This window comes from Paroedura picta, chromosome 8 (genome assembly GCF_049243985.1).
Source record: "Paroedura picta isolate Pp20150507F chromosome 8, Ppicta_v3.0, whole genome shotgun sequence".
In the NCBI taxonomy this organism is placed as follows: Eukaryota; Metazoa; Chordata; class Lepidosauria; order Squamata; family Gekkonidae; genus Paroedura; species Paroedura picta.
In genome coordinates, this window is record NC_135376.1 from 29,871,447 (window position 1) to 29,899,434 (window position 27,988).

At 40.3% G+C, this 27,988-nt stretch overlaps 1 protein-coding gene across 2 annotated transcripts in view; it reads left to right on the forward strand.

Annotated features, from left to right (window-relative positions):
• The first annotated feature begins 543 nt into the window (after window positions 1-543).
• Window positions 544-27,988, forward strand: part of CUL3 (cullin 3) — a 49,360-nt gene continuing 21,915 nt past the window's right edge. The window contains exons 1-3 of one of the 2 annotated variants that reach the window (XM_077348883.1): window positions 544-1,048; window positions 20,954-21,151; window positions 23,858-23,971. In XM_077348883.1, coding sequence (XP_077204998.1) covers window positions 983-1,048; window positions 20,954-21,151; window positions 23,858-23,971 — 378 coding nt within the window. In that variant the 5' untranslated portion in view covers window positions 544-982. Of the gene's footprint in view, window positions 1,049-15,275; window positions 15,298-20,953; window positions 21,152-23,857; window positions 23,972-27,988 lie in introns of those variants that run through there. The other variant, XM_077348884.1, reaches the window with a different exon arrangement.

Here is a 27,988-nt window from a genome sequence, read left to right on the forward strand (position 1 = left end):
TACCACGAGCAGAGAGGTACACATTATGTATTCCAAGTGCACACAACCAATGGGGACTCAAAGTACTTTCTTCCATGTGACCCTTAAGACCCTGTGACATAGGTGTGGCCGAGGGTCTCCAAATGGCTCACGGTCCCCATCCATCCGAGCCCCACACTGCCAAATCAACTCTTCTATGGGCTGATTCTCACAGGACGGGACACCGCGACTCTAAAAGCCGCCGCTTCACTAGCGCCTCTTCGGACGTCTAATGACCACCCTTGCCCTTTTCTAAACGTGTGTACATGCGAAAACGTGTTAGCCCAACGCGAGTTCAGTTTTTAAAAAGAACGACACGCGAAGAGAGCGCGAGGCCCCTCCTCCCGCGCGCACTCCTGTCACGTGCCCACGGAGCTCCCTCGCCGCCGCCCCTTTCCCCTTCGACGCCAACCTCCCCCAGGAGACGCAGCCGCAGAAGAGAAGAGAGAAGGAAAACAGCCCTTCCCCTCCTAGTCTCGCCGAAAGGCCACTGAGCTCTCGCGAGAACTCCCGAGGCGCCCCCGCCCGCGCTCCCCCCCCTCCCTGCCGGCCGCGCTCCTCCCTTTCCTCTTCCCTCCCCCTCTCTCCTCTCCTCTCGCCGCCGCCCCCGCCGGATCCGTCTGTGCCTCTGCGTGAGGGGAGGGGAGGGGGCCCTGCTCGGCCCTGCGCACTGAGCGATGTTTGGCCGCCATCGCGGCGGCGGCGGAGGAGGAGGAGGCGAAGGAGGCTGAGGGAGACGCCGCCGCCACTGCCGCCACTGCGAAGCGGGACTGCCGCCTCCTGACCTGGGCCCGCCTCGCCTGGCCTCTGCGCTCGCCGCCCGGAGGGAAGGTCGCCGCCGCCGCCACCGCCGCCGCCAAGAGGGGGCTTCTCCTCCCCCCTTCCCTCCCTCCCTCCTCCCGACCCCTTTCCCTCCCCCTCCCCGCCCCTCAGGAAGGGGGCGCCGCTCCCGCCGGGCCCGAAGATGTCGAACCTGAGCAAGGGGACGGGCAGCCGGAAGGACACCAAGATGCGGATCCGAGCCTTCCCGGTGAGTGAGGGAGGCAGACAGGGAGGAGAGGCGACGTCGCGGGGCCTGCCCGGCCCGGCCTAGACGACGAGGAGGAGGCGGCGGCGGCGGCAAGGGGAGCCGCCGGCCTCGGCCTGGCCGGGCAAACTGCTGCTCTCTCTCCCCCCACCTCCCCCCGCCTGTCAGTGGCTTCCTCGCACACCGACGTTTGGCCGCCATCGAGGGCGGGGAGCCGCTCGCCGCTGGCGAAGGGGGGGGGGGCTCAGGGGAGAGGGAGGAAGGAGGGCCCGCCAACCCCCTCCGCCCCCCCCGCCGCCAGTGGGGATCTGGGGAGAGCCAGGCTTCTCCCAGGCCCTTGACAATGGCCTGCCTGCTGCTGTTGCTGCTGCTGCTTCGGTGTTTGTTTTGCTGGTGCAAGGACTTCAGCCGCGTTTGAAAACCCTTTAAAATCAGGAAAGAGGGGGGGGGGGGGCGTCGGTGTTTCCAGGGCCGTGTTATATGTATGCTGTCTTTCGGCTAGCCGACTGAACAAGCTGGTTCACTTTTTCCAACTTGGTTTTGTTTTGGCTTCCCCAGTGTTAAAAAAAATAATGTGAATGTTGAACCCCTTGTAGCCACAGCCAATACTTCTCTTTTTTCTACTGTCAGCCCTTGGGTTTAATATTCACTCTGGGGTTAGTTGTCATTTGGGAGGAAGTTTTCTGATTGTTTTCAAAATTGTCTTGTATCTCTCCAGACTCTTGACAGTTGATTCAGATGGAGCAAATGAACATAAAGACAGCCCTCAGCTCTGTGACTTGTAATATGTAAAGTTTTTTTTTCCCCTAGGTATTTGAATCTGCCACTGATACCCAAAATACTGATTTAAATACATGTCTAAAAGGAGATGCTTAGTTGCGCTGTTAGGTTTTAGGCTTCAGCAGAAATGTTTTGTTATGTTTTGATTGAAAGAAACTAGTGGCAAGTAATTATTGCCTTCACAAAGAAACTCGCTGTACCTGTTTACATGAATGAACTATCACTGTCAGCATTTGATCAACCTACAGTTCCATCTTTAAAGGTTTTTTTTAAATTTTGAACTTGGATGATTCTTTTCACTCAGTCTTGTTTAACTAGAATCACCCCCATTAAAAGGTGTAATATTTATTTCTAAGTAAACATTGTTGAGATTCAGCAGATCAGCTGGAGGTTTTCCATAATGTCAATTCACAAAATTCAGATTCAAAAACAGTTGCACAGTAGCAGTTGTTTATAAACAAATGTTAGGAGTCATTGTAGATACTTATTATTTAAATATGCCAGTTTGGTTCATTTTGAAATGGCTAAAAGCAGCATTAGCTCCCTAAATAAAAACAAGAAACAGTGACAAAATTGCTTAACGCAGGGATAGTCAACCTGTGGTCCTCCAGATGTCCATGGACTACAATTCCCATGAGCCCCTGCCAGCAAACGCAAGTTGACTATCCCTGGCTTAACGTATCTAAATGATTTCACTGCAAGCAACAACTATCCTTAACGTTTTTAAAATTTTGGTTTAATAATTTCATTGCAAACAAAACTTCTGAAAGCTTATTTAATTAGATGCATACATCAGATTTCTTAGCGTACATGAGAATTACACTGTATGAGATAAATAAACTTGGTACTTGGGATAAACATTTTTCATTCTGCAGTTTTTCTTGCACTTGGGCATGTAAAATGTTAGTGGGTGAAGAATGTTCATGCAGCCTTCACAGAACAGAGCGTTATTGTTTTTCCCCTGTGAGATTGGTTCTTGTTAGCAGTTGTCATATATTGTTTAAGAAAATAGTTGATAGAATTTTTCAGATATACTTCCGTAGAGGTGGAATTTATATAGAGTTCAAGATGAGGTTCACCAAAATAGCCTTTGTAAGCTGTGGATTGACTTCTGTGTAAAATTGTCACTCCCTACCCTGCTGATGAATTGAGGCTACAGTTTTACACATAGTTATACATGTTACTGCCAATGATTTCACCATCTATCAAGGTTGGTTACTGCCAGGCCGTATCTGATCATAGTACAATTCACTCCACCAGTTCCAAAGAAGCAGTATTTGGAAACAAGACTTCCCAGGCCAAAAGCTGTACGTAGATATGACCTGGCAAGGGACATTCTTCAGAAAGACCTTTTTTGTCCTGTTTGAAGTGCCTGACATACCTTCATCTTGGGGTTTGACCCAGCTTCTGAGAGAATATCAGGGTAGTGCACATTAGCTCCCAAACAGTTTAGTTGCAGAAGGTCCATACCTTGGGTTCCATATTAAATTAGTGTTCAGTATACATGTGTTCGTTTGATTTGTAAAAATGTTTAGTTCAAATGTTGTAGTGACATACCGATGCAGTACATACTCACAGTTCAGAGGTGATCCACAGGTATAATTTAGTGATTTACACGTGCTGCACTACTAAGTTATATATGCTGTGTAGTGGACTATAAACTGGTTGATGCTGAAGTTTGGCTTTTTAAAACTTACTGACTTCTCAAGTACTTTCTTACTGGCTTCATCATCACTGGTTGGAACTTCATTTTTTTATATGAGGCCCCTAGATTAATCCTCTGCATCCTCAACTAGTTTAATAGGATGATACTGGGTAGAGAAAATTTGAAAACAGTTTTTCACATTAAACAAGGTGGCTGTCCTTGTAGAACTTTAAAAATTTTAAATTGCATAATTTGAGTACACAGTTAGTACACTAAATGTAAATATCTGGAAAACAAATAGCCAAAAACTTTGCTGAGTTACGTGAGCATAATTCTGAATAGGGTTAATCTATAAGACATTGTATTGAGAGAGATGTTTAGATAGAAATAAACTAAAATCTGCTTATAAATAAGATCTTAATCTCTGTCATAGGAAGAAATCATTGACATGATTTGCATACTGTGGTATTCTGTAATTTTGACAAGAGTTAGGCAGCAACCATCGCTTTTGCCTGCTTCCAGTCTATTAAATTACAGTTGTACTTTCTCTTATGACTAATGTTTTACAGTTTCAGAAATGTTAACAATAATTAGGAAGGTCTTCAAAAATATAGTTTTGCTTCTGTGAAGATGAATGTTGTACCTCCATAACGGCTTCCACCAGCAATGATTTCTAGCTATGCTGGGATAGGGAAGGCCCTATTTTGTGGTAGTTCTGGTCCTACTGGGAAGGTAGGTTTCAGGTGGTGGTGCTGGGGACAGTGTGGCTTTTCAAGCTTTTGGCCTGTGGGGTCCTGCAAGATTCTATTGTTTTCCCTGTGCTCATTAACATCAGCATGAAGCTGCTGGGTGAGGTCATCAAGAGATTTAGGCTAGGTTTTTGCTAATACACAGGTAACTCTCAGCTATATCTCACACTTCCAGCTGATTCCAGAGAGGCCATAGAAACCTTGAACCATTGTTTTGAGGCAATTCTGGAGTGGATGCAGGTTTACAAACTGAAACGTAATCCCGGCAAGATGGAGGTACTACTGGTGGGCAGAAGGGTAATCCTGTATTTAAAGTGTTACCCCTTCTGGATGTTGTTGCACTCCTCTTGAAGAAGCAGGTCTTGGACCCAGGCCTAATGATGGATAACCAGGTAGACATACTGGAGCATATCCAGAGGAGGGCAACAAAAATCGTGAGCGAGGGGTTTGAAGACCAAGATTTATGAAGAAAGGTAGAGGGAGCCATCTTCAAGTACATGAAGGGCTGTCACAGAGAGGATGGAGCAGAGTTGTTTTCTGTTGCCCCAGAGGGTTGGACCAGAGCCAATGGGATGAAATTAATTCAAAAGAATTTTTGGCTAAACATCGGTTCCTGGAACAGTTTTCCTCGGGAGATGGTAAGTTCTTCTTTGGAAGTTTAAAGTAGAGGCTAGGTAGTTATCTGACAGAAATGCTATTTCTGTGAATTTAGGCTGATTATAAGTGGGTAGACAGAAGGGATTGTGTAGGTACTTGGTGTTTGTGGCCATTTCCTGCATTCTGCAGGGGGTCGATGACCCTGGAGATATCTTCCGACTATAATTCTATGGTACCTGTAGCTATTGGTGTCTTTTAGCAGCTTACTGAGCAAAAAAGGGCTGGTCACTATGATGCATTACATCTAGATTAGTTGATTGTAGTGCAGTCTACATGGGGCTGTTCTTGAGAGGTTTTCAGAAACTTCTTGTTACAGAATGCTGCAGCCAGTATACTGACTAAAGTGGGTCTTAAGGGCCCATATCATTCCAATCTTGACCTATCTACACTGGCTTCCAGTTTGTTTCTGGGCACAATTCAAGGTACTGGTGCTGACCCCAAAACCATAAATGGCTTGGGACCAGCATGCCTGCTACTCTGTTATGTATCCACCTGACTACTATGGTCATCTTTGAAAACCCAGTTTTGGGCATCCCCACTTTCTGAATTAGGCACCAAAACCTTGAAGTTTACTCCCCTGGGAGGTTGATCTGTCCCCTTTTGTTGCTATTTTCTACCAATAGGTAAAGCACTTTTTTTGTTGTTCCTTCAGTGATCCCTCCTTCCCAATTAATGTTTTAAGTGTTGGGAAGGGGGGTTGGTTTGGGGGTTTTTTTGTATTTGTTTTAACACTGAGAGGTGGGATATAAGTCATGTAAATATATATACAATGTCCGTGTCCATCCCTTAGAACTGTAGTCAGATTTTATATGTTGGAGTTTGGAATCTAATTAAAGATTTTTGTGGAGCCCCTGTAAGTCAAAAGGTGAAATATTTAGGATGACATACATTTGAATAGGGTTTTTTCCCTAAAATACTTGGAAACCTCACCAAGTATGGGGGGGGGGTGTAGGTAGAAAATCCCTTTTCTAATTATTATACAAGAAGACAAGATGTTCCCAGTGGTCTGCAGGCTAAATGATAACTGCATAACACAAAATATTAGACTGTATTAAAGCATCTGGTTTCACCAGCTAGGTTTTCCTTTGTACCTGGACATAGATATTTTAAAACATACTTTAAATGATATTTGTAAATAAGTATGCTGCATGTTATATTTGTGACCACAGATCAACCAGTAAAGCATTACATCACTTTTTGAGATGGATATTTGTCTTAAGGAACTTAAAGGGAGACTTCAGAAGTAAAATATGATTGGCTTTATAATAGTCTGGAAATATTTTATGCAAGAGGCCTACTCAGGTGACATTTCTTATCTTTGTGAACATCCATGTAGTACCACATTCGGAATACCCTCTAGCTTCTTATTTTGATTGGTTGTCAATTTCCCACTACAAAAGTTCTGAGGTATGTTTAACAGTTTGTTTTTAGCATTTTCAGTTTCAATAATTCTATACTTCCTCATTTGAAGGGTGCAGAAGTGCTTCATCTGGCTAATACTTGAATAAAATTCCATTGCATGCTTGTAGAAGTTCAGAATGGGCCCATCTGATAAATCGTGCAGAGAAAGCCTGTGTGTTTTTACTTAGAAAATGCCCAGCAAAGTATAGTTTGCACAGGACTGCACTCAAACAAATCCAAAGATATATTTGTCAGTTTTCTGTAGTGAGTAAAGCAGAATCTCAGTGTGTAGGAAAGGGTAACATGTATTCTGGAGTATTTTGTGGCTATAGTGCACAAGCAGCAAGTAAGTTTTTTTGGGAGCATGACCTACCTAATCCTCTTACTAAAACATAATAGTTTTGGGGTAAGTTAGCATCTTAATTTTTAACAGCCTGATAATTTGTCTTCAAGTCTGTACTTGTCTCAGTTGATCATCTGGATATTTCTGGAGTAAAACAGCCTTGTTTTACCAAGATTCAACTTGATGTAGTAGTTAATAGCAGCAGCTTCTGATCTGGAGAGCTGGGTTTGATTGTCCACTTCTCCACATGCAGCTAGCTGGGTGACCTGGGACTAGTCGCAGTCCTAGAGCTGTTCTTATGGAGTAATTTCTTTCAGTGCTCTCTCAACCTCACCTCACAGGATGTCTGTTGTGGGGAGAGGGTAAGTGATTGTAAGCTGCTTTGAGACTCTTTCGGGTAGAGAAAAACGGCATATAAGAACCAACTCTTACCATGTCAAAATATAGTTTCTAAGGACCAAACTGCATATTAAATTTTAACAGATGATTGTCATGGACACTTGTGTAGTAATAAAACAGCTGCAAGTTCCCTGTGGAAATGCATTTCTAAAGTTTACAAGGTTCTAATTCAGATTAGGGTCACAATTTGGAGGGTGGGGGTAATTCAGCCTCCCCTCTACAGTGTTTTCCTGACCCAAAACAGCCCAATTGTGTACTGAACATTTGCATTCAAACATTCACCAAGGGGAAAATAATACTATCAGGACCATTTTGGGTTCAAGAAGATGATACAAGGCTAAAGGCTGGAGCCTGTTCTCCTCCGCCCCAAATCAAATGAGGGCCATATGATGCTATAGAATTGAGTTCTCAGAGGGAACTTGCAGTTTGCACCATGCTGCCAGCTCCTCTGATGGGATCATGTATTAGATACAAAGTGTAATTACAGCAGCCTTTTTCAACCTTCTGACCGTTTAGTAACCCCTGTAAAATTCTTCAGGCATTGAGTAGCCCTGGAAGTAATGCCAGCTGACCACAGCTCTGTGCCCCACCTTTGGAAGTCACATGTTTACAGTCTGCATGGCATCACTCATAAAATGCTTGTTAAATAAGAAAGTTTCATTTTTGTGTATAGCAAACCTTGCCTCAACAGGACAAAGAAGCGTTCATCTCAGCTATTATAAAGCCCCCCCCCCCCCCCGTGCAAAGCTGAGGAGAATTGATCTGTGTGATTTGGAGATCACCTGTAACTTTGGGAGATCTCGGGACCACATGGAGGTTGGCAATCTTAGCAAGACCAGAGAATATATTTTCCTTGGGTTGGAAATGCCTGCCAGGGTAAGGGGAAACCTGGGAAGAAAGGAATCCTTGTGCAGGCTGTGCTTCTCACTTTGGGAAGGGGAGATCTGCCCAAATAAGGAGAAAAACGCCCTGCTAAATTTTTTATAAAATTAAAAATATATTTTAAAACAATTAAATCTTTGGGAGTAATCCTGTCGCTACTAGTAACCCTAGTTGGGAATGGTTGAATTAGGGCCTGAGAAACTATATAGTTTGTGTGTGTTCTTAGATGTATAAATTATGATTTAGCCCTTGCTGAAGTGAAGTCTCTATATCTGCATTGTTTGCATTCATCCTTCGTTTGTTCTTTTGTCTTTCCTTCTGTTCACTTCCCCCCTTCATCTAATTTCATATTATGAGCTGTTGGAACATGGGCCTATCTTTTGTGTATGATCTTCACAAAAATGCCAGGTTTATTTATTTGCTTCATTTATACCCTGCCCTTTTGGAATATGATTAGACAGGGCTTGCTGGATCCTGTTTTTATACCACAGGGAATGAGGACAGTATTTGCTTAACTCAAATCAGCCCCAGTTGCTAGACCACTAACAAGGTTCCTCTTCCTCCACTGGAATATGTTCATTGATGACACGAATTATAATAATACATCCTTAACAAGGTTCGATAAGCAACTTTACAAAACAAAAACTGAAAAAAGCACAGGCAAGATTCCTCCCTTATTATGTTGGTCAGATGTAAGAAACCGTCAGTTTAAAAAAATTCACTGAATTGTTTAACTTGTGTTTCTTACCATCTTCACTGCCTTCTATTTGTTAACATTATGTGTACAATAAAATTGTTCAAGAGATCAAGATGCTTTGATATGGGACCAAACTAGATATGATGAGAGCAGCCTGTTTGTGGTGTATGAATAATTCACATGTGAAATAGAGCAGGGGTAGTCAATCTGTGGTCCTCCAGATGTTCATGGACTACAATTCCCATGAGTTCCTGCCAACAAACGCTGGCAGGGGCTCATGGGAATTGTAGTCCATGAACATCTGGAGGACCACAGGTTGACTACCCCAGGAGTAGAAAATAAGTGTAGTACTTTTTGAGCCAAAGGGAACAAATAGGTGAAAGCAGCTAGACCCATCCTGTGCATTACTTCTTTTATGCTCTCTGGGCTCCAGCAGCCCAGCTCATTTCTGGTGATATAGTCAGGTTTGGAGGGAAAATCCTGCAAGGTGAGGCGCAAGTCTTTCTGTCACCTATATGCAGCTCTTAGTGTAAAAAGTATTATTACTGGTTACATGGGGGGAAGGGTACATTTTAGCTGGGGATAGTAAAAGAGCTTGCTTTTAGTGTTGCTTCTCTTTATTTTTCCCCATTATCAGGATTATAGAAAAGGCCTGAATAACTTCTCAACATTGTTATAAAATCTTTTGTGTGCATGTACGCTTCTTCAGCTATCTGAAGAAATGTGCACATGAAAGTTTAGGATAACTTTGTTGGTGAAGGGAAAAGCTGATCAAAGATGACTGATAAAATGTATTTTCCATCAGTTTGTAAGAGTTGGAAAGATACCGTGTCCATGTCATGTTTAATTTTTTAAAATCAATTCTGACTTGGAAGGCAAGCGTATATCTTAAAATATTGTAGAAGTGGATTAAATACGCATTTTCTTTCCAGAAAACAACTATGTTTTGACTGTAGTGAAAATGTTCTCAGATAATTCCAGTCATGCTTATGAAGCAATCATATGCAGTTATGCTAAACCCATTGGAACTGCAACATTAACATGTTATGCTGATTAGCATCCCGAAATTCTTTTTATAAAATATATATTCAGGGTCTTTTTAAGCACGGGAATACAGTGGGTTGAATTTAAAGCCAGCCTTGCACAAGTGGGAGGCACTTTCATTCATAAAAGTAGAAAGGTCTGATTTCCAGGGTTTTTCACTTTAGCTGTTACTCTCTTCAGCTGCACCTCGTGCTATTTGCAAAAATTCTTTAACCTTCAGAGACAGCTTTTGGATTGTGAAGAAGAGTGCAGAAAACAGGCATGAAACATCAGTTCCTTGAAAATATTAGTATTTCTTCTTCCAGATAGAAAGCCCTCATGGTTTTTTAAACAAGCTGGCAACTAAAAGTAATAATTGTATAGTAGGGGGTCCAATAACTAAATGAGCAACAATTGGAAAGAAAAATCAGCACAATAACAGCAACTGGATAAAAAAAAAGCATCAGGCATCTTTAAAAGAGTCCAGCTGTTCCTTTGGAGGACTGTTTTGGCCTAATACCAGCATATCATCTGGGAAAGCAAAATATGAGTTCCACTGTGGACGGAGTTCTACACATGTTCAAAAAGTCCCTATCTGGCCACCCAACAGACTTCCACTGGGCGTGATAGAAAACCCTTCTCCATTACAAACTGCATCCATGTAAGAAGGATGGTAAATGACACAGAGAAGCAAAGTAGCTCTTTCATTTTGTTTTTCTCATTTATTATTGTAAAAAAAATTTCAAGCAGGACTCTAAAGAGGCAGCATAGAAATCTCTTAAATATAAATACTTAATAAAATAAAATGGCTGAAAAAGAAGTGAAAGGTTGATTGATAGGTTTGAGTTTTGATTTAGCATATGTTGAGATATAAACAGAAAAACAAATGTACAAGACTACAATATATATATTACATGGTTTATTTCCTCCCTCCCCCAGTATTTAGTAGTGGGTCTCATACAATTCTTTCACATTTGATGAAGAATTGTCATGCTGGCTCCTGTTTTTCCTTATTATGGTAACTGCTACTTTTGTGTAGCCACTTTTTACCGGGTGGAAAAGCTGTTTGTAAATCATACTGCATGTTGCAGTAGTAGCATAGGAAAGCTGTCATATAAAGGCTATTTCCAATTTCCTTTTTGTAAAAGAGATAAAGCCTAGACCACCTCCAGGAAGTTACTTATGAGTAATAAGCTTGAATTAGATTTTAAACTTAAGTTAAAAGTGTTGGCAGAGTTTAAATATACAAAGGAGCAGAGCACTGACTGCTTAAAGAATAGTTTTATTGAGAATTTGTAAAGAGGAAGGAAAGATATACCTAATAGTCTGACTGTGTTCTTCATCTGAAGGCAAAAGTAGAGGAAGTGTGTTCAAAGGAACAGTAAGTCTCCCGTCGAGCCAATGACTTGACTGGAGCTTCTTCTTGAAGTCTAAAGTATGCAGTTTCTGTCAACTTGCCAAGTCTGTTTCTAGTAATTGCCAGTTGTATTATGACCCCACCTGACTCTCTTGTCACAGCTCATACATCTTACATTCTTCTGATAGGACTGTGCTACATCGGGAAACTTTCCTACCTGTTTTGCTGAAAGTTCACATAACTGGGTAGGTTATTTAATTTTTAAAATGGGATGCATAGAACTTTCATGAGTTTAAAATCCAGTTAATAATGGTTCTGAACAGATTAATGTAGGACAGGAGAAGCTCATGAGAGCCAATGTGGTGTGATAATTAAGACTACAGGAACTGTGTAGTTGGGCAGCTTGGGCATTCCCTAGCTCCTTGGAGTAAGGTAGGATAAAGCCTTCCAAGCTCCCTCTTGTAAGGCAGGGTAAAAATGGGATGCCAAATAACTAAATATTCCATAAATTATTAAAAATCCATAAATTTTGAAAGTTGTAATAACAAAGATGGTAAGTTTGTGCACATAATTATCTTCCAGAGTATATGTGTGGATTATTAAATGGATCCTGGAGGTCTGCGCCTGGATCTTCGCGGTAGTGTACACTACAGAAATAGCGCTTGCTACGTGTGTATGTATTTTTGATAAAGAGAGAGGCTGACTGATTGGCTGCAGTTTTGTGGTTTTAATCTAACAAGAGCAAGTTCTGTGTTAGATACCCAGTAGATTTTGGACAGGGTGGTGGGAATGCTCGGAAAATTCCTTCTCTTGTTCCATTGTTAGATTCACTGTTTCTTATAGTATCAGGTTATTTAAGTACAGCTGCTTTAGTCTTTTGGAAATATACCCTTAAAAATTTCACTCATTCCAAATGAATAAAAACCGTAAAGTTTTTTTCAGTGCTTCTCAAGCATTCTAATTTTTCGAGTGCCACATGTTGCCCAACAATCTCTCAGATCTCAGTAGTGCTTTTTCAGGGTGTATAGGAAATGATAATATAGGGAAGACCTTTTCATAGAACTTCTTATGTTTATGTAACTTAAGAGCCAACCCAAATTCTGTAAGATATGTAAAGATAATAATAATTTTATTCTTATAATCTACTCTTCCCTGGACGGTTCAGGTGGATAACAACAGACTTTAAAAACAATCAGTACAAATTTATATTAAAATAATTGTTGCTAATTGAATGCATAAACCACCCTCCTAGAACAGCTCAGGGCATTCATATACCACATCCACTGAATGTCACAGAAACTTAAGAAAAATATTTTTAAAGCAGCTTACCTTTCAGTTTAATCAGTGCCTTGAAAATACAAGAATGTCAAATGTTTTTTCTTTTGGGGGGTGGGTTTCAAGGTACAGTTTTCAGATAGGGAGGCCAACATCTATTTGATCTTATTTCCTGGCCTCAGCTATGTGCCTGGATGAACAGCTCTGTCTCATAGGCCCTCCAGAACTGTTTAAAGTCTTGGAGGGGGCCTGATCTCATCTGCTGGGGCCAGGGCCAAAAAAAAAAAAAACAGCCCCTAGTCAAGGCCAATTTTTCTTCTTTGGGGCTAGGGATCCTGAGTAGGTTTTGATAACTTAATCTTAAAGCTTTTTGTGGGATATATGGGAATAAAAGGTCATGTAGATATAAGGGTCCTAGACCATATAGAGCTTTGAAAGTAAGAATCAAACTCTTGAACCTGATTTGGACTCCAGTCTGGAGCCAGTGCACTTTTTAGGTAACTACTTTGACCCTCATATAGACAATTCCTTATAGAAGGTTTTCTGTATTAATTTTTGGTTATGCAGTATGTAAAAGTGGAAAAAGACACATCCTAGTCGCATGGCAGGTTACACTGCTTTGTTTTGTAATTTACCTTAAATGACTAAAGATGACATTAAGAACATCACTCAGATGTCACAGTGAAGGGCGGTATATAAATTGAATGAATAAAGAAAATAAATAAATAAAACTTTGAGTATGATCATTTTTGAGTATTTTAAGAGTTTTTTATAAAGTCTTAATTCACTAAAGTTTTTAGCCAGTCTAAATTTAAATCATTTTTATTTACCCGAAGAAGTCATGGCTTACAATTTTTATTTACCTTGTCATGGGCTTTTTAACCTTAGTTGCTGCTCTTAACATAAATGTGATGTCTATAATCTTAAATATGCATAATTAGAAATCTCAAGTTCTGATTGTAGCATCCAGACATAAGAGATTGCAATGTCTGTCTAAGGAGTGATTATGTACTTGTATCATTTTTCATTTCAAAATTTGGTGGTACAGTTTATAATGGGAAATAAACTACTTGGCGATGGATATATCTTTTGAAATTTAAGGGACAGCCTTTGACATAACAGCTTGCAGTAATTTGAATGAAAATAAATCCAGTTCATATTCATGGAAGCAGATTTTGAAATAGGCAGTTGATTGGAATCAAACTAAATTGGCTGTTTCCACCAATTCCCCCTTTCCCCTGAAGACCCATTTCGTGTGTCTCTTCTCCCAAGGAGCAGCATTTCATGCAGACCAGCAACTTGTGGGAGGGTTAGGAAGGAGAGTTCCATTCAGCCATTGGAAAATTTAGTTTAGATCTACATCATAGACTCCTTGAAAAATTAATTGCACATTCCATATTAACGTCCAAAACTATCATTGCTATCTTGGCCTGTTGCAAACAGTTGTACCTTGTGTTGATCAGTCTTTGGAGTCCTTAATAATTCTTGTTTCTGCTTTATGGGATTATGTGATGCATAATGACAGGAGTGGGGTAATGGGTTAGAAGGATAGGACACTGAACTGTCAGTAATAGGACTGCTGGTACGGTCTATACCAGGGGTAGTCAAACTGTGGCCCTCCAGATGTCCATGGATTACAATTCCCATGAGCTCATGGGAATTGTAGTCCATGGACATCTGGAGGGCCACAGTTTGACTACCCCTGGTCTATACATTGACAGCTGACAGCCTGATGGTGTGTCATTGTCATTAAGAAGGGGCAGTTTGAAAGGAGGAGTAGCTCTTTAAGTTGAAATAGACAAAATACTTCAGTTCTTTCACGGATGCACAAAGCAATTTACAAATTTTTAAGATTATCTTTTTTCTTTTTAATACAATCATGCTTGTTTCTCTGCCTGTTTTGTATTCATGTTGTAAAAATTATGTATGGATTTTGACTGATTTGTTAGCAAAGAATGCTAAAATAGAAGTAAATACAGATTTGCTAAGTAAAATGTCCAGTATCATAGTCAAACTGGGGGGGGGGGGGGGTGGAGTCTCAAAGATTATCAAATTAGTGCCTTAAGAAACAATATTATAAGAGAGAGTTAGTCTTTCTTAAACTGGAAATGTCAGGAATTGAACTAGAATTCTCTTATATGAAAAGTAAATATTCTACCAGTAAACTGTGGTACAACAGAGTGGTGGGAAATAGCAATATTTCGTTATTACATTTTTAATAATTTGCTTCCATTAACTTGATACTCCTCATTGAGTCAATAATTTTATTTATTTATTTGTGTATAACATATATATAGTCCTGTGAACTTGCTCAGGGGAGCTGACAAAACACCACATGCCATTACAGTAGGAAAACACATTAAAACCCATACAGAGCATAAACCTTTGAGCTGCTTATTATGAGTCTTACAACAATTGAGGCTAGAAGGAGAGTATAAAACTGTGGTAAAAGATCAATCCATTAATCAAAAGACTGGGTTCAAGGAAAACTTACACCAGAAGCATTTTGTTTTCTTCCAGTATTACATGCTAACTGATAACTTTCCCATGGGTATTAAAGATTAGGATTTTGTTAAGTCACAGGAGTCACATACAGGTTTTTGCAGGAAAGTTTTCCTTTCTTAGACTCCCCTACGGTCCTGTGACGTAGCCTGGACTAAGGTGCTGCAGCTTCTCCATGGGCCAGGCTGTTTGATGACCTTCATGGCTGCATAGTCACAGTAAGCTGGAACTTCTACATTCTAAAACCGAAAATGGTACCCACTGCAATACACTGAAACATTGGAAATTAGACAAAGCCTTGTGACGGAAGTTGGTTACACAGGCAGCCATATGTCAGCTTTGAGTGGGAGAGATGTGTCAACATTCTAATGACATCACAGACTATTATTGGAGCCCCTTGGTTACCATATTAGAACCTGGAGCTTGTAGATGAGTGGTGAATACATATTTAATGAAGCAGTTTTCGTAAAACGATCCAAAGTACTTGAAATAGTTCCTCTCAAAGAATTTAAAGAAAATCATTGTAAAGAAAACAATTAGAGGTAATAGTTTTTTGCACATCTTTGACTTTAAAGAATGTGTTGCCTACAAAGCTAAATAAACTTAACCCAAGTCACCAGTGAAATTAACTGGTATGATGCATTATATACAGCCTGAGCATTCTACTGCTCATAGCACTTACACTTGCTAAATTGTGCAGTGCCAACTTAATTTGAAGGCCCCTTCCTAAGCTTAATGGCTGTGGTGATATTTTTTTGCCAAATGTCTTGTATCTCTGTAAATGGCAGTGGTATTAGAATGCTCTTCTGTCGGAGGGCGGAGTCCCAGCTCATTGATGCAGCACATGCTTTGCATGCGATCCCTGGTGTGTCTAGCTAAAGGGACTTCAGAAGCAAGTAGTGGGAAAAACAGTTTTGCTGTCTGTGACACCGGTAAGTTCTTGCCAGTCAGAACAGACAGTACTGAACAAGGTGAACAAATAATCTTGATTTAAGACCACTTCATATGCTCTTTGTATAGTGTCAACTGGAGTATTTCATGCCAAACCAATTAACATTGCTTTGCAGTCCTGCTTTTTTGTTGAAGCTTTCCAGAGATGTTCTACATTGTATCACTGGGGGGCAAGGTCATATCCCTCTGAAAGCTTGTTTCAAGCTGCATATCCCATAAACATGTACTTATTTTTGTTGCTATGTAGTGTGGTTATCAGTTATTAAAATTTGTTTTGAAGCTCAAAATCTCTATCAGAAATGTGATATGGTGTTTCAGAATTTTCATATAATTGATGGTCAAAAAGTTATAGAAAGTTCCCCAGTTTCTAGGAAATGTCATTCCATTTATCACCTGTGTGAAAGTAGATCTGTCATGAGTTTTCTTGCTCATCCAAAATAATCTTGCTAGTTTCCAATTTTTCTTCTGTACTTTCCTTACATACTTCATCCTTATAAATTCCTTAGAACTTTTTGGTACATAGTTTCAGTTGCTAGCTAGCTGATCTAATGCAGCATAAATGGAGAACTTTTTTTCCTGAAACTTTTCATTATGTTCCTGGACTTGTAAAGATGTTTGAAAAGTTTTCTACATACTGAGGTAACTTTCCGTATTTTACATTTTTGCATTGTTACAATTACAAGATAGGCTGTGCATGACTCCCAGAATAGTGTGCAAACAACATTAAAACTTTCATATTGTCTCTGAATTCTGCTGGGATTGTAATAACATCCATACAAATTTTAAGCAATTTGCTCTTTACACTTCTTCTAGCTTTGAAGAATCTTGTCTAAGAATGACAGAAGTGAAACACTAGGCACCAAATTCAATCTATATTAATCCCAAATCCACTCTATTGTATGTGTTTGATAAGCTTTCCTGACCCATGGCGGGCAAGTACCATCATGTGTAAACCACTGTAATAATATGACACTTCAGAAAACAGTGCTTGAAATTTGATCCTTTCTTTGGTGTATGATTTCAGCATGTATGTATTTATAATTCATATAAATTCATGTATCTAATTGTGTTCAGTGCAACAAAACCAGGTGGATTCATGAAAAATTGTTTAGGGGAAAGATTTTGGAGAGGATCTTAATTTTTATCATGGCCATTCTTTCTAGCCCCAAGTTTTAATGTTTTCCAAAGTGTCAAAATTGTATTATTTATTTCCTTTATTGATGCTGGTACCATCACTCGTATGTCTAAAGTTTTGAAACACAACTCCCAAATAACTTGCTCACTTGGAACTTAGTCATGTTACTGATTAATAATTTTGGGTACACCACCAAACCAAATTGGACTGTGCAGATATTTACCTAACTTTATGAACTGATTTAGTGCTAACTGCCATAAATAGACTTATCATTGGCACGAATCAATGACATAAAGAAAATATTTGTTAATATTAAATAGCATTTTGCCTGTTGAGAAACTATATATTAAATTGATTAATGTTATCACAGAAACTAAATGGTTGCAATTTTTCTTTTAAAAATTCATTAAGTCCTGTCAAGACAGATTCAGCATAGAAGCTGCTAGAAGTTTGGGTTAATTAATCAAGTAATACATACTATTTTTCTGATGTTTCCTAAAAGCTACCTTACTCTACAAACTTCATCCTTCCAATATATACTTTCATCATTCTTCTGTCTCAAATCCTAAAAACAGTATTTAATAAAGGTATAGGTAATCTGATGCTGATTTTTCCATACTTCCTTAGAGATTAGTATGTCCAGTCACGATGCCAAAATCTTCTCTGATTATTATGTGTCCTCTTGCTAGCCAGCAGCCAGACCAGGGGTTTCAGAGGCTTTCCCCCCATATTCATGAAATAGGCTTTGTCTAGCATAAAGATCTAGTAACTGGTGCACACTTATTATCTAGTAACTGGTGCACACTTATTAACTATAAATGTTTCCTTTATATTGTTTCTTCTGTCTACTGAAGGCTTTCTCAATAGGGTTTTCATGAAACCCTGGGGTTTTGCGATGGCCCCAGAAGTGTTTTGCCAATTGGGGAGTTAATTTTGAAAGAAAATTTATTGAATGATATAACGATATATGGTTATGTTGACCCTCCCCCTCCCAATGGCTAGTGATGAGTCTGGAGGGAATAGAAAGGGGAAGGGCCCTCGTCATTAAAATCCTTGTTGGCCAAGGCTCATTGCATGTGGTAGCAACTGTAGGCCAAAGTGTATGGGAGTACTGTCATTTTAACTGAACTGCATTTGGGGGGTGGGAGTGGCAGGGGACAACACAGAAGTGGATGCCTGCCCCAGCCTTGTTCCCAACGCAGTGGAGTAGGCTGCTCGACTGTTTCTGGCATTGGGGGGGTGAAGGGTTATGGAGTGTGATGTCACATCCGATGGGAGTGTCTAGGTGGCTAACATCTTGCACATAGGCCATAGTTCTCCCATGTAAAGACTGGTGGTAGGAAGGAGGGAAGTGAAGCTGACAATGGGGGGAATAAGGCTAGTTTTACTCATGGGTAGGAAGGAGAGAAGGCATAGGGGCTTTCAAGGAAGGGAAAGAGGAAATAATGTGGGGAGGATGAGATGCCCTCACAAGTCCTTGCAAGTCCCCAATTTATTCCCATAAACACACCAATAAACTAAGAAAAGAAAAGAAAGAAAAATACAGCAATAATGTTAGGTAGAAACCCCCCCCCCCCCAAATAGATATGAGGTCTTGAGCCAGGAAACAGAGTATAATTAATTAGTAGAATCAGTGGTAAATATAAGCATCAACAGCAAGATAAAGCTAATAATACAGATTCAAACATCAAGAGAAGCAACAACAGCCTTCTAGAATAAATTCTTAATCCAGTGTTCAGAAAATCAGGATTGAAGAGGCCTTTCACGGCAGAAAATTCTGTAGTCTGAGGTCCACATCAGGGAATGTTGAATAATTATATACTTACATCAGAAGCCGATATAAAACATCAACAGGCTTATATGAGGAGAAGGGGCCCTTCAAGTATTCTGACCCTAAACTTTTCTGGTCTTTGAGACTCAGTACTAGATCTTTGAATTGAGCCGTGAATCTTATTTGCAAACAGTCATATTGTGACACATAACAAGAAACAGAAACTGAACTTTGAAACTTATGACTGGAACAAATATTACCGAAAGAGAATGATGGGCCTATTAACTGGCTAGTTGAAGATTGCCAGTATGGGACTCGACTTGAAAGTCGGGCATATGTGTATGAGGTAGCAAGATTAAAAAATCCTACTTTATTTTTTTCTCATCTCTTGCATCTGTATGTTAAGTATTAACTGACTTGTGTATAATAAACAAATACCTTTTTAAAAATATTTTTACTTTGCATATCTCAGATTTTTTTCCAGTATCCAAATGTGGTTGCATTTAAATATTTTTATTGATAGCAGTTAAATTTGTAAAACATTTTTCTAATGGAAGACTTGCTATTAATGCAAAATTCTTCTACTTAGTTGTATTCAACATTTTTTTAAATAGAGGCTTCCTCCTTTGGCAGTATCCTATATACTTGCATATAAGGCTAGTTTTTCAGCACCTTTTTTCACACTGAAAAAGCCCACCTCAGCTTATACACGGGTATATACGGTAATTGAAATAAAAGCCTGCTCCAGCCAGCCAATTGTTGCATTGCCTTTTGCAAATGCGTACTACAAGATGAGCTTGCTCTGGCAGCTTGTAGGACATCAACGATTTGATTGAGGGACTCTGATCTTTTTTCCCTTTTCCCTTTAGTTCTTCCTCTTCTTAATGACTTCTTCCGAACTATTCTTTTGGTTTCTGTGGGGTTGATTTTTACAGTTCTTTCAGTTCTTTTTTTACAGTTTTTTATTCAGTGTTTTGTTCTGGGGGGCACTGGAGTTGGAGTTGTCCATTCTCCCAGTTTGGTAGCTGTTGTCCTTGTTGTAATAGGTTGCCAACTTCAGATACTGTTGTTCTACTCCGGTTTGCTGGCCTGGGGGGGGGGGGCACTGTTTGGTTCTCCCGCCAGAGCTGTTCTCACAGAGCAGTTCTGTCAGAGCTCTCTCAGGGTGTCTGGCATCAAAAGAGGAAGGCAAGGCAATTATAAGCCACTTTGAGACTCCTTTGGTTAGTGAAAAGTGGGGTACAAAAATCAGCAGCCATTCATCCTCTTTTCTGTATTTATGGGGGGGGGGAGGCTGGATAAGAGAGCCTGTGATGATGGAGCATTTCCCACCCTTGGCTTATATGTGAGCAAATAAATTTGCCCAGATTTTGTGGTAAAATTAGGTGCCTCGGATTATATGTGGGTTGGCTTATATGCGAATATATATGGTATATGAAATTGCTAGTACTTTTATTCTTTTAAGTATATTTGAGGCATTACTGTGGTTATATGCATATTTCAGAAAGCTGAATACAAATTATTTACTCATGTTTCAGTTTCTTACCTTTTATTATCCAGTTATAATAATAATTAATATATGTCTGTATAGTGAACACCTATAGTGAGCTATATCATTGCTGCATGTAGTACATTGCTGTTGCTTATGTAGTAGTACATAACATTTCAGAGAATAGGTCAAGATCTAAATACTTTATCAAGTAAAACTGAGATGGTTTGTGCATATTTATTACTTGCTTTTTGTTTCACAGTTAGAACCAAATGAAACAAGTTGACAGGATGGCCATGATTGGATCCCCTGCTATCTCAGCTTATTTAGCCTTTCTTCAATGCTTGGTTATTTAGAGCTCAATATATGAAGTGACTTGGAAAGTGATGCTCTAGAACTAGCATAAAACTCTTACCAGTGACAGGCCTCAATCACATATGCAAGTTGCAATCACCACATGATCCACGTAGTGTTACATATCAATGTACCATTGTGCGGAAAATAGGGCCTAACATTTTCCAGCAGAGTGGTTTTTGTTTTTGCTTTGCAATATGAGGGCAATTTAGTGCATACTGCTTGAAAATTACAGTGCAATCCTCAAAGTACTTTCTTGGGAGTAGGACCATTTAATTAAATTGAGTTTACAGCTGAGAGAACCTGCTTAGGATTTGCTCCCTTAGTAACATATTAGGCCAATTTAACCTGTCAGGAACAACTGCTGATAATTTGGCAAATTGTAGATGTTGAAACAGAAGGATAGTAATTTAGAAAATTGCAATAACATCAATAATTCCTGAATTAGAGTTTTGTAATTTTTTATTTACCTAATTATTTATATATTTGCCTCTACAGATGACCATGGATGAAAAATATGTAAACAGCATTTGGGATCTCCTGAAAAATGCTATCCAAGAGATTCAGCGTAAGAACAACAGTGGTCTCAGTTTTGAGGAACTGTATAGGAATGCATATACCATGGTATTACACAAACATGGAGAGAAACTCTACACTGGACTTCGAGAAGTGGTTACTGAGCATCTCATAAACAAGGTATTTGAAGAAAAAGACATCACTCAGGCGTATAATTGTAGTCCATGGACATATGGAGAGCCACAGGTTGCTGAATATCTTCTCTCAGATGCTCATATTTTAAGACAGCCTTTTTTTTTTAACCATGGAGTAACCCCTGAAAAATTTTGCAGGCTTTGAGGTAGACCAGAAGTTAGTCAGCTGGCCATGCCTTCCAGCTACGCTCCCAGAGGTGACGTGTCACCAGAAGTAACATGTCACCAGAAGTAACATCACCCAGTCTTATTTATAGTGAAGAGCTAGCTTGGGGGACTGATATGTTAAGAATTGTGTTAAGAATTTAAAAAAAAACATCTATCTTTTTTATATACTTTGCTATACAATATCGAGTGCATACTGCTAAGCTGTTTGTGTTGTGTGAATTGTCCTTGTCATGGAAAGAGTAAGTGGAGTTGAGCCTTGTATAAAATGCCGTGTTGCAAACATTCTACCTATTCTTCCTTGCAAAGAACAAGTAACACCATCTATCTGTGGCAAGGGGCTGGCATGCAAGATCAAATTCATTCGGCAGTAGCTACATCAGTCGCTTTACAGAAGTGAATAGTCACTACGTATAGCAAAGTAAAGAAACAGATGCTTTACATTATGAATACTTGCCTGACTTCCTGGATTAACTTTTTGTAAAAGTGCTCTTGATATGAAGCTCTGTGCATCAGTAGCAAACAGCAAGCACCCTCTCGACTGACCTTTCTGAGCAGCTCATTCACTCAAGAGTTTAAATAGCTGTAATATCCTGAATTGTTGGTTCATGTGAGAATCGCTAGAGAGACTCCTGCTGTTCTCCTTCCCAAGGTCCCTGTGTTTACCGCAGTGGCTATGGCTACCTGCACTGTAGAAAATAGAAGTACTGTGGGATATCATCATTTGATGCTTACTGGAAATAGCACAGAAGTGTTCCATTTGAATAAGCACAAATTCAAAGCAGTGACACTTTTGGATTTTGATGTTGACAGTGCTCCTTTTAAAAAATGTTTATCTTCCCCCAAGCTTTGCTTTAAATATTGCATAAATGAGCCTGAAGCCTAGTTGGAGTGACTGTGACCATTTATGCACTGGAGGTTTCATGCCAGGCTGCAGGCTGGAGTTTTAGTCGTGCCAGGTTGCCCCACCTCTTCCTGCACCCATACGGGGGAGCATTTGGCCTGGTGCACCTCATCCGCCCCCCGATTTGTGCTTCTGCACGGTGAAGTTCCCAGTGCATAAATGGTCTGTGTGAGTAGTGGGTTGGCCCATGATCTTTGTATTTTGGTGATCTGGGTATAGAGATTAGACATGGGAGAGGGAATGAATGACACTTCCTGTCTGCAAAATCAAACAAAACAGCAGTCCATTTAAACAACAGTATTATTCTCTACTTTACAGTTCCATTTTGCAAATCTAATACATAGTTCCCAGTGGGCACAGTATGTTCCCAGTGCAAATGCAAACAAGTTCAGTTGAACACAGGAGAGAAGGCAATGTCCTGATTGGGAGCAGAAAATGATATCCAAAAAACGGGTTGTTTTTGTTTTTTAAGGACTAGATAGGCATAAAAATGAGGGAAAGGTAGATTTTCGAGAAACCATTTTACATATACACTGTTATTAGTCTACTTCTCTGCATGAAGGCAGTGCACATTACACTCAAACATTTTTGAGTTCTTTGAAATATAATGCACAAACATTGAGGGAGACCAATCCTTGGGATTTCTTGTTTCACCATTGGGAGCATATATGTACAAGACACCGCCTGGTAGAGTGTGGTGAGAGTGACATGTAAGAGAAGTACTTGCCCATTCTTTTGTTAAGCATCTCTATACTAGAGTTGATCCAAAACTAGATACTGCTAGTGAAAACTTCCCCATGCTCCAGAAATCACATCCATTGCCAATGCTGGCAATGCATTTATTTTATTTATATCTTTTATGTTCCACTTTTCTCCCCAGTGCGGACACCCCAAATGGCTTAGAACAGTGGTCCCCAACCTTTTTTAGGCTGTGGACTGGCAGGGCAACTGCCTGCGCATCGTGCATGCGCGGCCGAAATCGTGCATGCATGGCACTTTCGCGATTTCGGCTGTGCATGCGTGATGCGCGGGCGCGGCCCTGATTCCATCCCCCCCCCCCGCAGTAAGAAGCTTCCCGGGCTGCAAGCTTGCGGCCTGGGAAGTTTTTTACTGCGGGGGGGGGACGGGGAGAGGGAACCGCGGCCCGGCCTGCAGGTTAGGGACCACTGGCTTGGAACATTCTTGCCACCTCCATTTTATTCTCAGAACAACTCTGTTAGGTACATTAAGCTGAGTGTGCTTGACTGGCTCAAATTGATGTGGCAACTTGAGGGGGATTTAAACCTGAAGCTCCCATATCCTGGACGGACATTAACCGCTGCAACACTCTGGCAAGCACTTTGCTCCCCCCCCCCTTCCCAGAGCACTACTTCCTCAAGAAAAAAAATATTGAGAAAATCAGCATACCTCACATTTGCTGTAGGATATAAGATGCAGGGAATGCTTCCTGACACCTCATTTATGGAGCTTTGTTTGTGAAATTATCGAGAACTCTGCAAAACAGTCTCTTTAACTATATTTGAAACTATAGCAATATGCATGAAGTAGAAACTTTAAAGTACACTGACTTTTTAATAATCTGTATTGAGAAAGTTAACTTGAACCATTCCTGTTCTGTTGCAGGTGCGAGAAGATGTGTTAAACTCATTAAATAACAATTTCCTCCAAACATTAAACCAAGCATGGAATGATCATCAGACAGCTATGGTGATGATTAGAGACATTCTGATGTATATGGTAGGTAGAATCTGGTGTTGTAAATTATTCTAAAGATATAATTAGCCCATCTCAACAGAAAGCTTGGACTCCTTCATGTGGTTGGAATACTAAATGTTAGATGTTCACATTTTTGAAATGTATACATGTTGCTCCATATCTGTATCTCTGTCAGCATCTGCCTTTTCCCATTCCACTGGTACAGGTGAAAGAAGGGCCATTGGAAAGGAAAGGTGGGAGGGAAATGGAAATAGCTTCTTTCCTTCTTAGGAGTGGGAAACAAATGTACATATCAACCACTTTGTGGCACCCCTGCATAATCTATTCCTTTAGGCATGTACTGAAGGTCAGGGCTACCAAGGATTAATATACTGAAGAAGCTTCTTTTGATGCAGTGGTGGTAGGCAGTTTTTGGTTCTTTTCCTACTGTAATATGCTGTTTCATATTTCTTTTTGAGAGCTCCTGATGTTACCCTGACTTACTGGCGCCTTCTACTATTTTGCTTTTCCAGATCACTTCGTGGTCGATTAGCTTGTGGCCGATTAGCTTGTGGCCTGGCAAGTTTCTTTTTGTGGGGGGGGGGAGAGGGAAGCACCAGCGCAAATGCGCATGTGCTGCAGCCCCGCGCATGCGTGTTTGCGTCCGGGCATGTCGCAAACGTATATGCACGGACCTGCCGTGCATGTGTGAAATTGCCGTGCATGTGCGAAATTGCCGCGCATGTGCAACGGCTGGATTGCCCCCCCCCCCAAAAAAAAGCAAAGCAAAGTTCAAGCTGAGGGGAGGGATAAATTGGTCTGCCTCCCTCCAGTTGTTACATGAGTGTTGGAAACAGTGCACTAATTGAGGCATATATTTATTTATTTAATTATTTATTGGATTTATCCACCACCACTCCTGAAGCCAATCTAGCTCGTGGTGCTTTACAATAAAACAATAAAACCCCGTAAAACAGAAACAACAAAAGTACTTGATGGTGGGTAAAATAATCTGCAACTCTCCCCCTACCCCAACTGCAGTCTGTAACTACAGTGTTATTAGATCTGATGATGATCTCATTTAGTTTCTCATGGCTGATAGAGCTCCTGCATTTGATTGGTGGGGTCATCTGACCTCCCACTCAAAGTTCTTAGGGTTGTAATATTGCCTCCTGTTCCTTGTTATCCATTATATCTTTATCTCACCCTTCTGCCAAAGAGCCTCATGATTATCCTTTCTCTGTATAATCCTCACAACACCATTCTAGGTTGTGTGACTAGATCACAGTCACCCAGTAGCATTCATTGAAGAGTGGGGGGTATATCCACAGACTCTGCTATCCATAAATTTAAGCGGGTATGTGTGTGTAAGGAAGTAAGTTAAGGAACATTATAAATAAGATCCCAGCTGTGTTGCTGAATCATTCAGTTCTTAAGGGCACTCAGCACTGTGTTTCTGTTCTTCTGAATAAAGAGCACACATATTCCACCCAGATGAATTATTCAGTTCTTTTGAAGCTATACTAGGTAATGCAAAGTATTTTGATTCATCATCCAATAAAATGGATTATTAAAGATAGGAAAACAAATTTGACAGTCTAGCATTACTTTGTGAAGGTTTGTTTTGTTTTTTACGAAGTTCCTTTCTGCTCATTAGAGGTGGTATCTAATATTTATTTTGTATTTTTCCTTTTATTTCTTTCTACCAAAGAATCCAGGGCAGCATGATTCTTAATTTTTCCTTCACGGTAGCCCTGTGAGATTGAGAAAACTAAGAGATAACTGGATAAGATACTGGGAGCTCTAGGTCTGAGTTTCCAATTGTGTATTTTGCCTTCATAAATAATAGTGCTTGGAACTCCAGTTCAAACTGGGACTGTGAAAGGAAAGGGGTATTTAAGCCTTTACCTCACATGCCATTTTTCCAAGCTGAAATGGCCCTTTCGATCTGCCTGCTGTCAGATCATGTATGTTTACCTAATCTGAGCAATTGACAGTTCCACATGATCATTTCAGGTCAGGAAAGCAGCGTGGAGGGAAAGAAACCTCCTTCCTCTGTGTTACTATCCCAGTCCAGAGTCCTCAGTGTCTGCTTTTTAAAGGGAAAAATACTTGGGATGTCATCTGCTTTGGTGTTAAATCACATTGTCTAGGACTACCCTATGTGAGATAATTCATAAACCCAGCTCTGCCCAGTCAAAGTACATGACACTAGTTCATAATTTAGGGAACAGAATTACATGTTAAGAACATCCAAGTCCTGTTGCTTCACTATATGAATGCTGTGAACAGATGTGGTAGCAGACATGATTTTTTTCACCTAGGAAGTTTGGAATGTTTTTGACCAGTATTTCTGACTATCATATTCTGGTTCACATTGGCATTTCCTCTGCCATTGCCATCTGAATGTTACAGGACATGTCAAAAATGTTATGCACAAGTGTGGTGACCTGGTGGACTCCATGAGACCTTCCCTAGAAACAACTGGCCTATTTGCAGCATAGTAACACACTGAAAGTTTTGATTGAGGAATACATGTACAGTGTTGATCATATTTCTGTTGCCTGGCTCATTTAACTCAGAAGTATGCAGAATTACATTTAAGGTTATTGCATGAATCCCCCTCCCCCCTCCTATACTGTACAGATTGTTATAGGTAAGCAACAAAACTGAGAAGACAATTAGTTGCCTGTCCATGGCTGAGCCTTTCAGCTTTACTCTTAATTCCTCTCAGCATTCCATAATTAAGGATGTCTGTCTATCAGTCTCCAGGTTTTATATATTTATTTCTCTCCCTGAAATTAAACCCAAACAAATGGTTTCTGTGGCTGCCTGTAATTATTTGTGCATACTAGTTTACTGCACACCCTTGACCTACGGACTGGTCACTTCCATTTTGGTGATCTGAAGAAATGCCAACTTTGTCTTCTGGTTCAAATCAACATGGCTACCCACCTGAATGTGTTGTTCAAATTATATGGTTGTGGTTGTCTAGATTTCAAAGCTTGAGCATGTTTCTCTTACACGTAACAATCAAGGCAAAAAATCTGAAATTCAGAGTAATCTTCAGTAATCATAATGCATAAACACAAAATAATGATCATTAATACAATCATCAAGTTTCAGCTTTAGGAAAACTACACAAAATTAAATTTACCCCCCAAATCCTCCCTTCTATACTTGATGGATTACTGTGATTCCTGCTATGTTTTATTTATCTTAACCAAGTGTCTTAAATGTATAGCATAGTCCAGTTTTGTTGGGGAGGCGAATGAGGATGCCCCCCCCTGCAATATATCTGAAAACACCAAGTATGTTTAGGCAGTTTGAAGCATCAGTTCCCTTAGATCAGGGGTCCTCTCCCTGACTTGTGGAGAGCCAAATTTGCAACCACCATTATGAGCCATTCTCCCTTGCATTCTTTTTGTCCAATAGTACTCAAGAGACAGTGGAGTATTTGCATGTAAATGAGAGAGAGCTTGGATTTCGTCCTTGCCCTCCTTTCTGTTCTTATTCAGCCCTCAAACTCAACAACTCCACAACCTGAGATATAGATAGAGAGTGTATCTTTGTATGTGAGCTGTTACACACACTCTTTCCCTGCCAATTAATTAAACTTAACCAGTCAGGAGTTTGGGGACAAGGCTCCTGGGGGATGACAAGCTGACATGGATAAATGTGACTGGAATCATTGCCACTTTCCTGTAGGCAGCATGCTTTTATCCTAGGTGGCTGTCATTGGGTTATATGTTCAGAGTTTGCAGAGAAGAATGAGGGGACCCCTTTACATCCATCGTTATGTGTGGCATAGATCACCTCTCCTCAAATCATCATAGCAGCAGCTATTGGAAGGCAGGAAGTACCTTTCAAGCAGAAATCTAGGCCATAGGCTTGCTGATTGTCTGAGAACATAGAGTGTGCGCCACAATGGGAGACCAGTGCTCAGAGCAGACACAGATCGCATACCAAAGGGCCATGGTCTGAGCCACTATCACGGTTTCAGGGTATCCTTAAAACTTTGCAGTTGTGTGAAATATAAATTTGTTTATATTTTCTCTT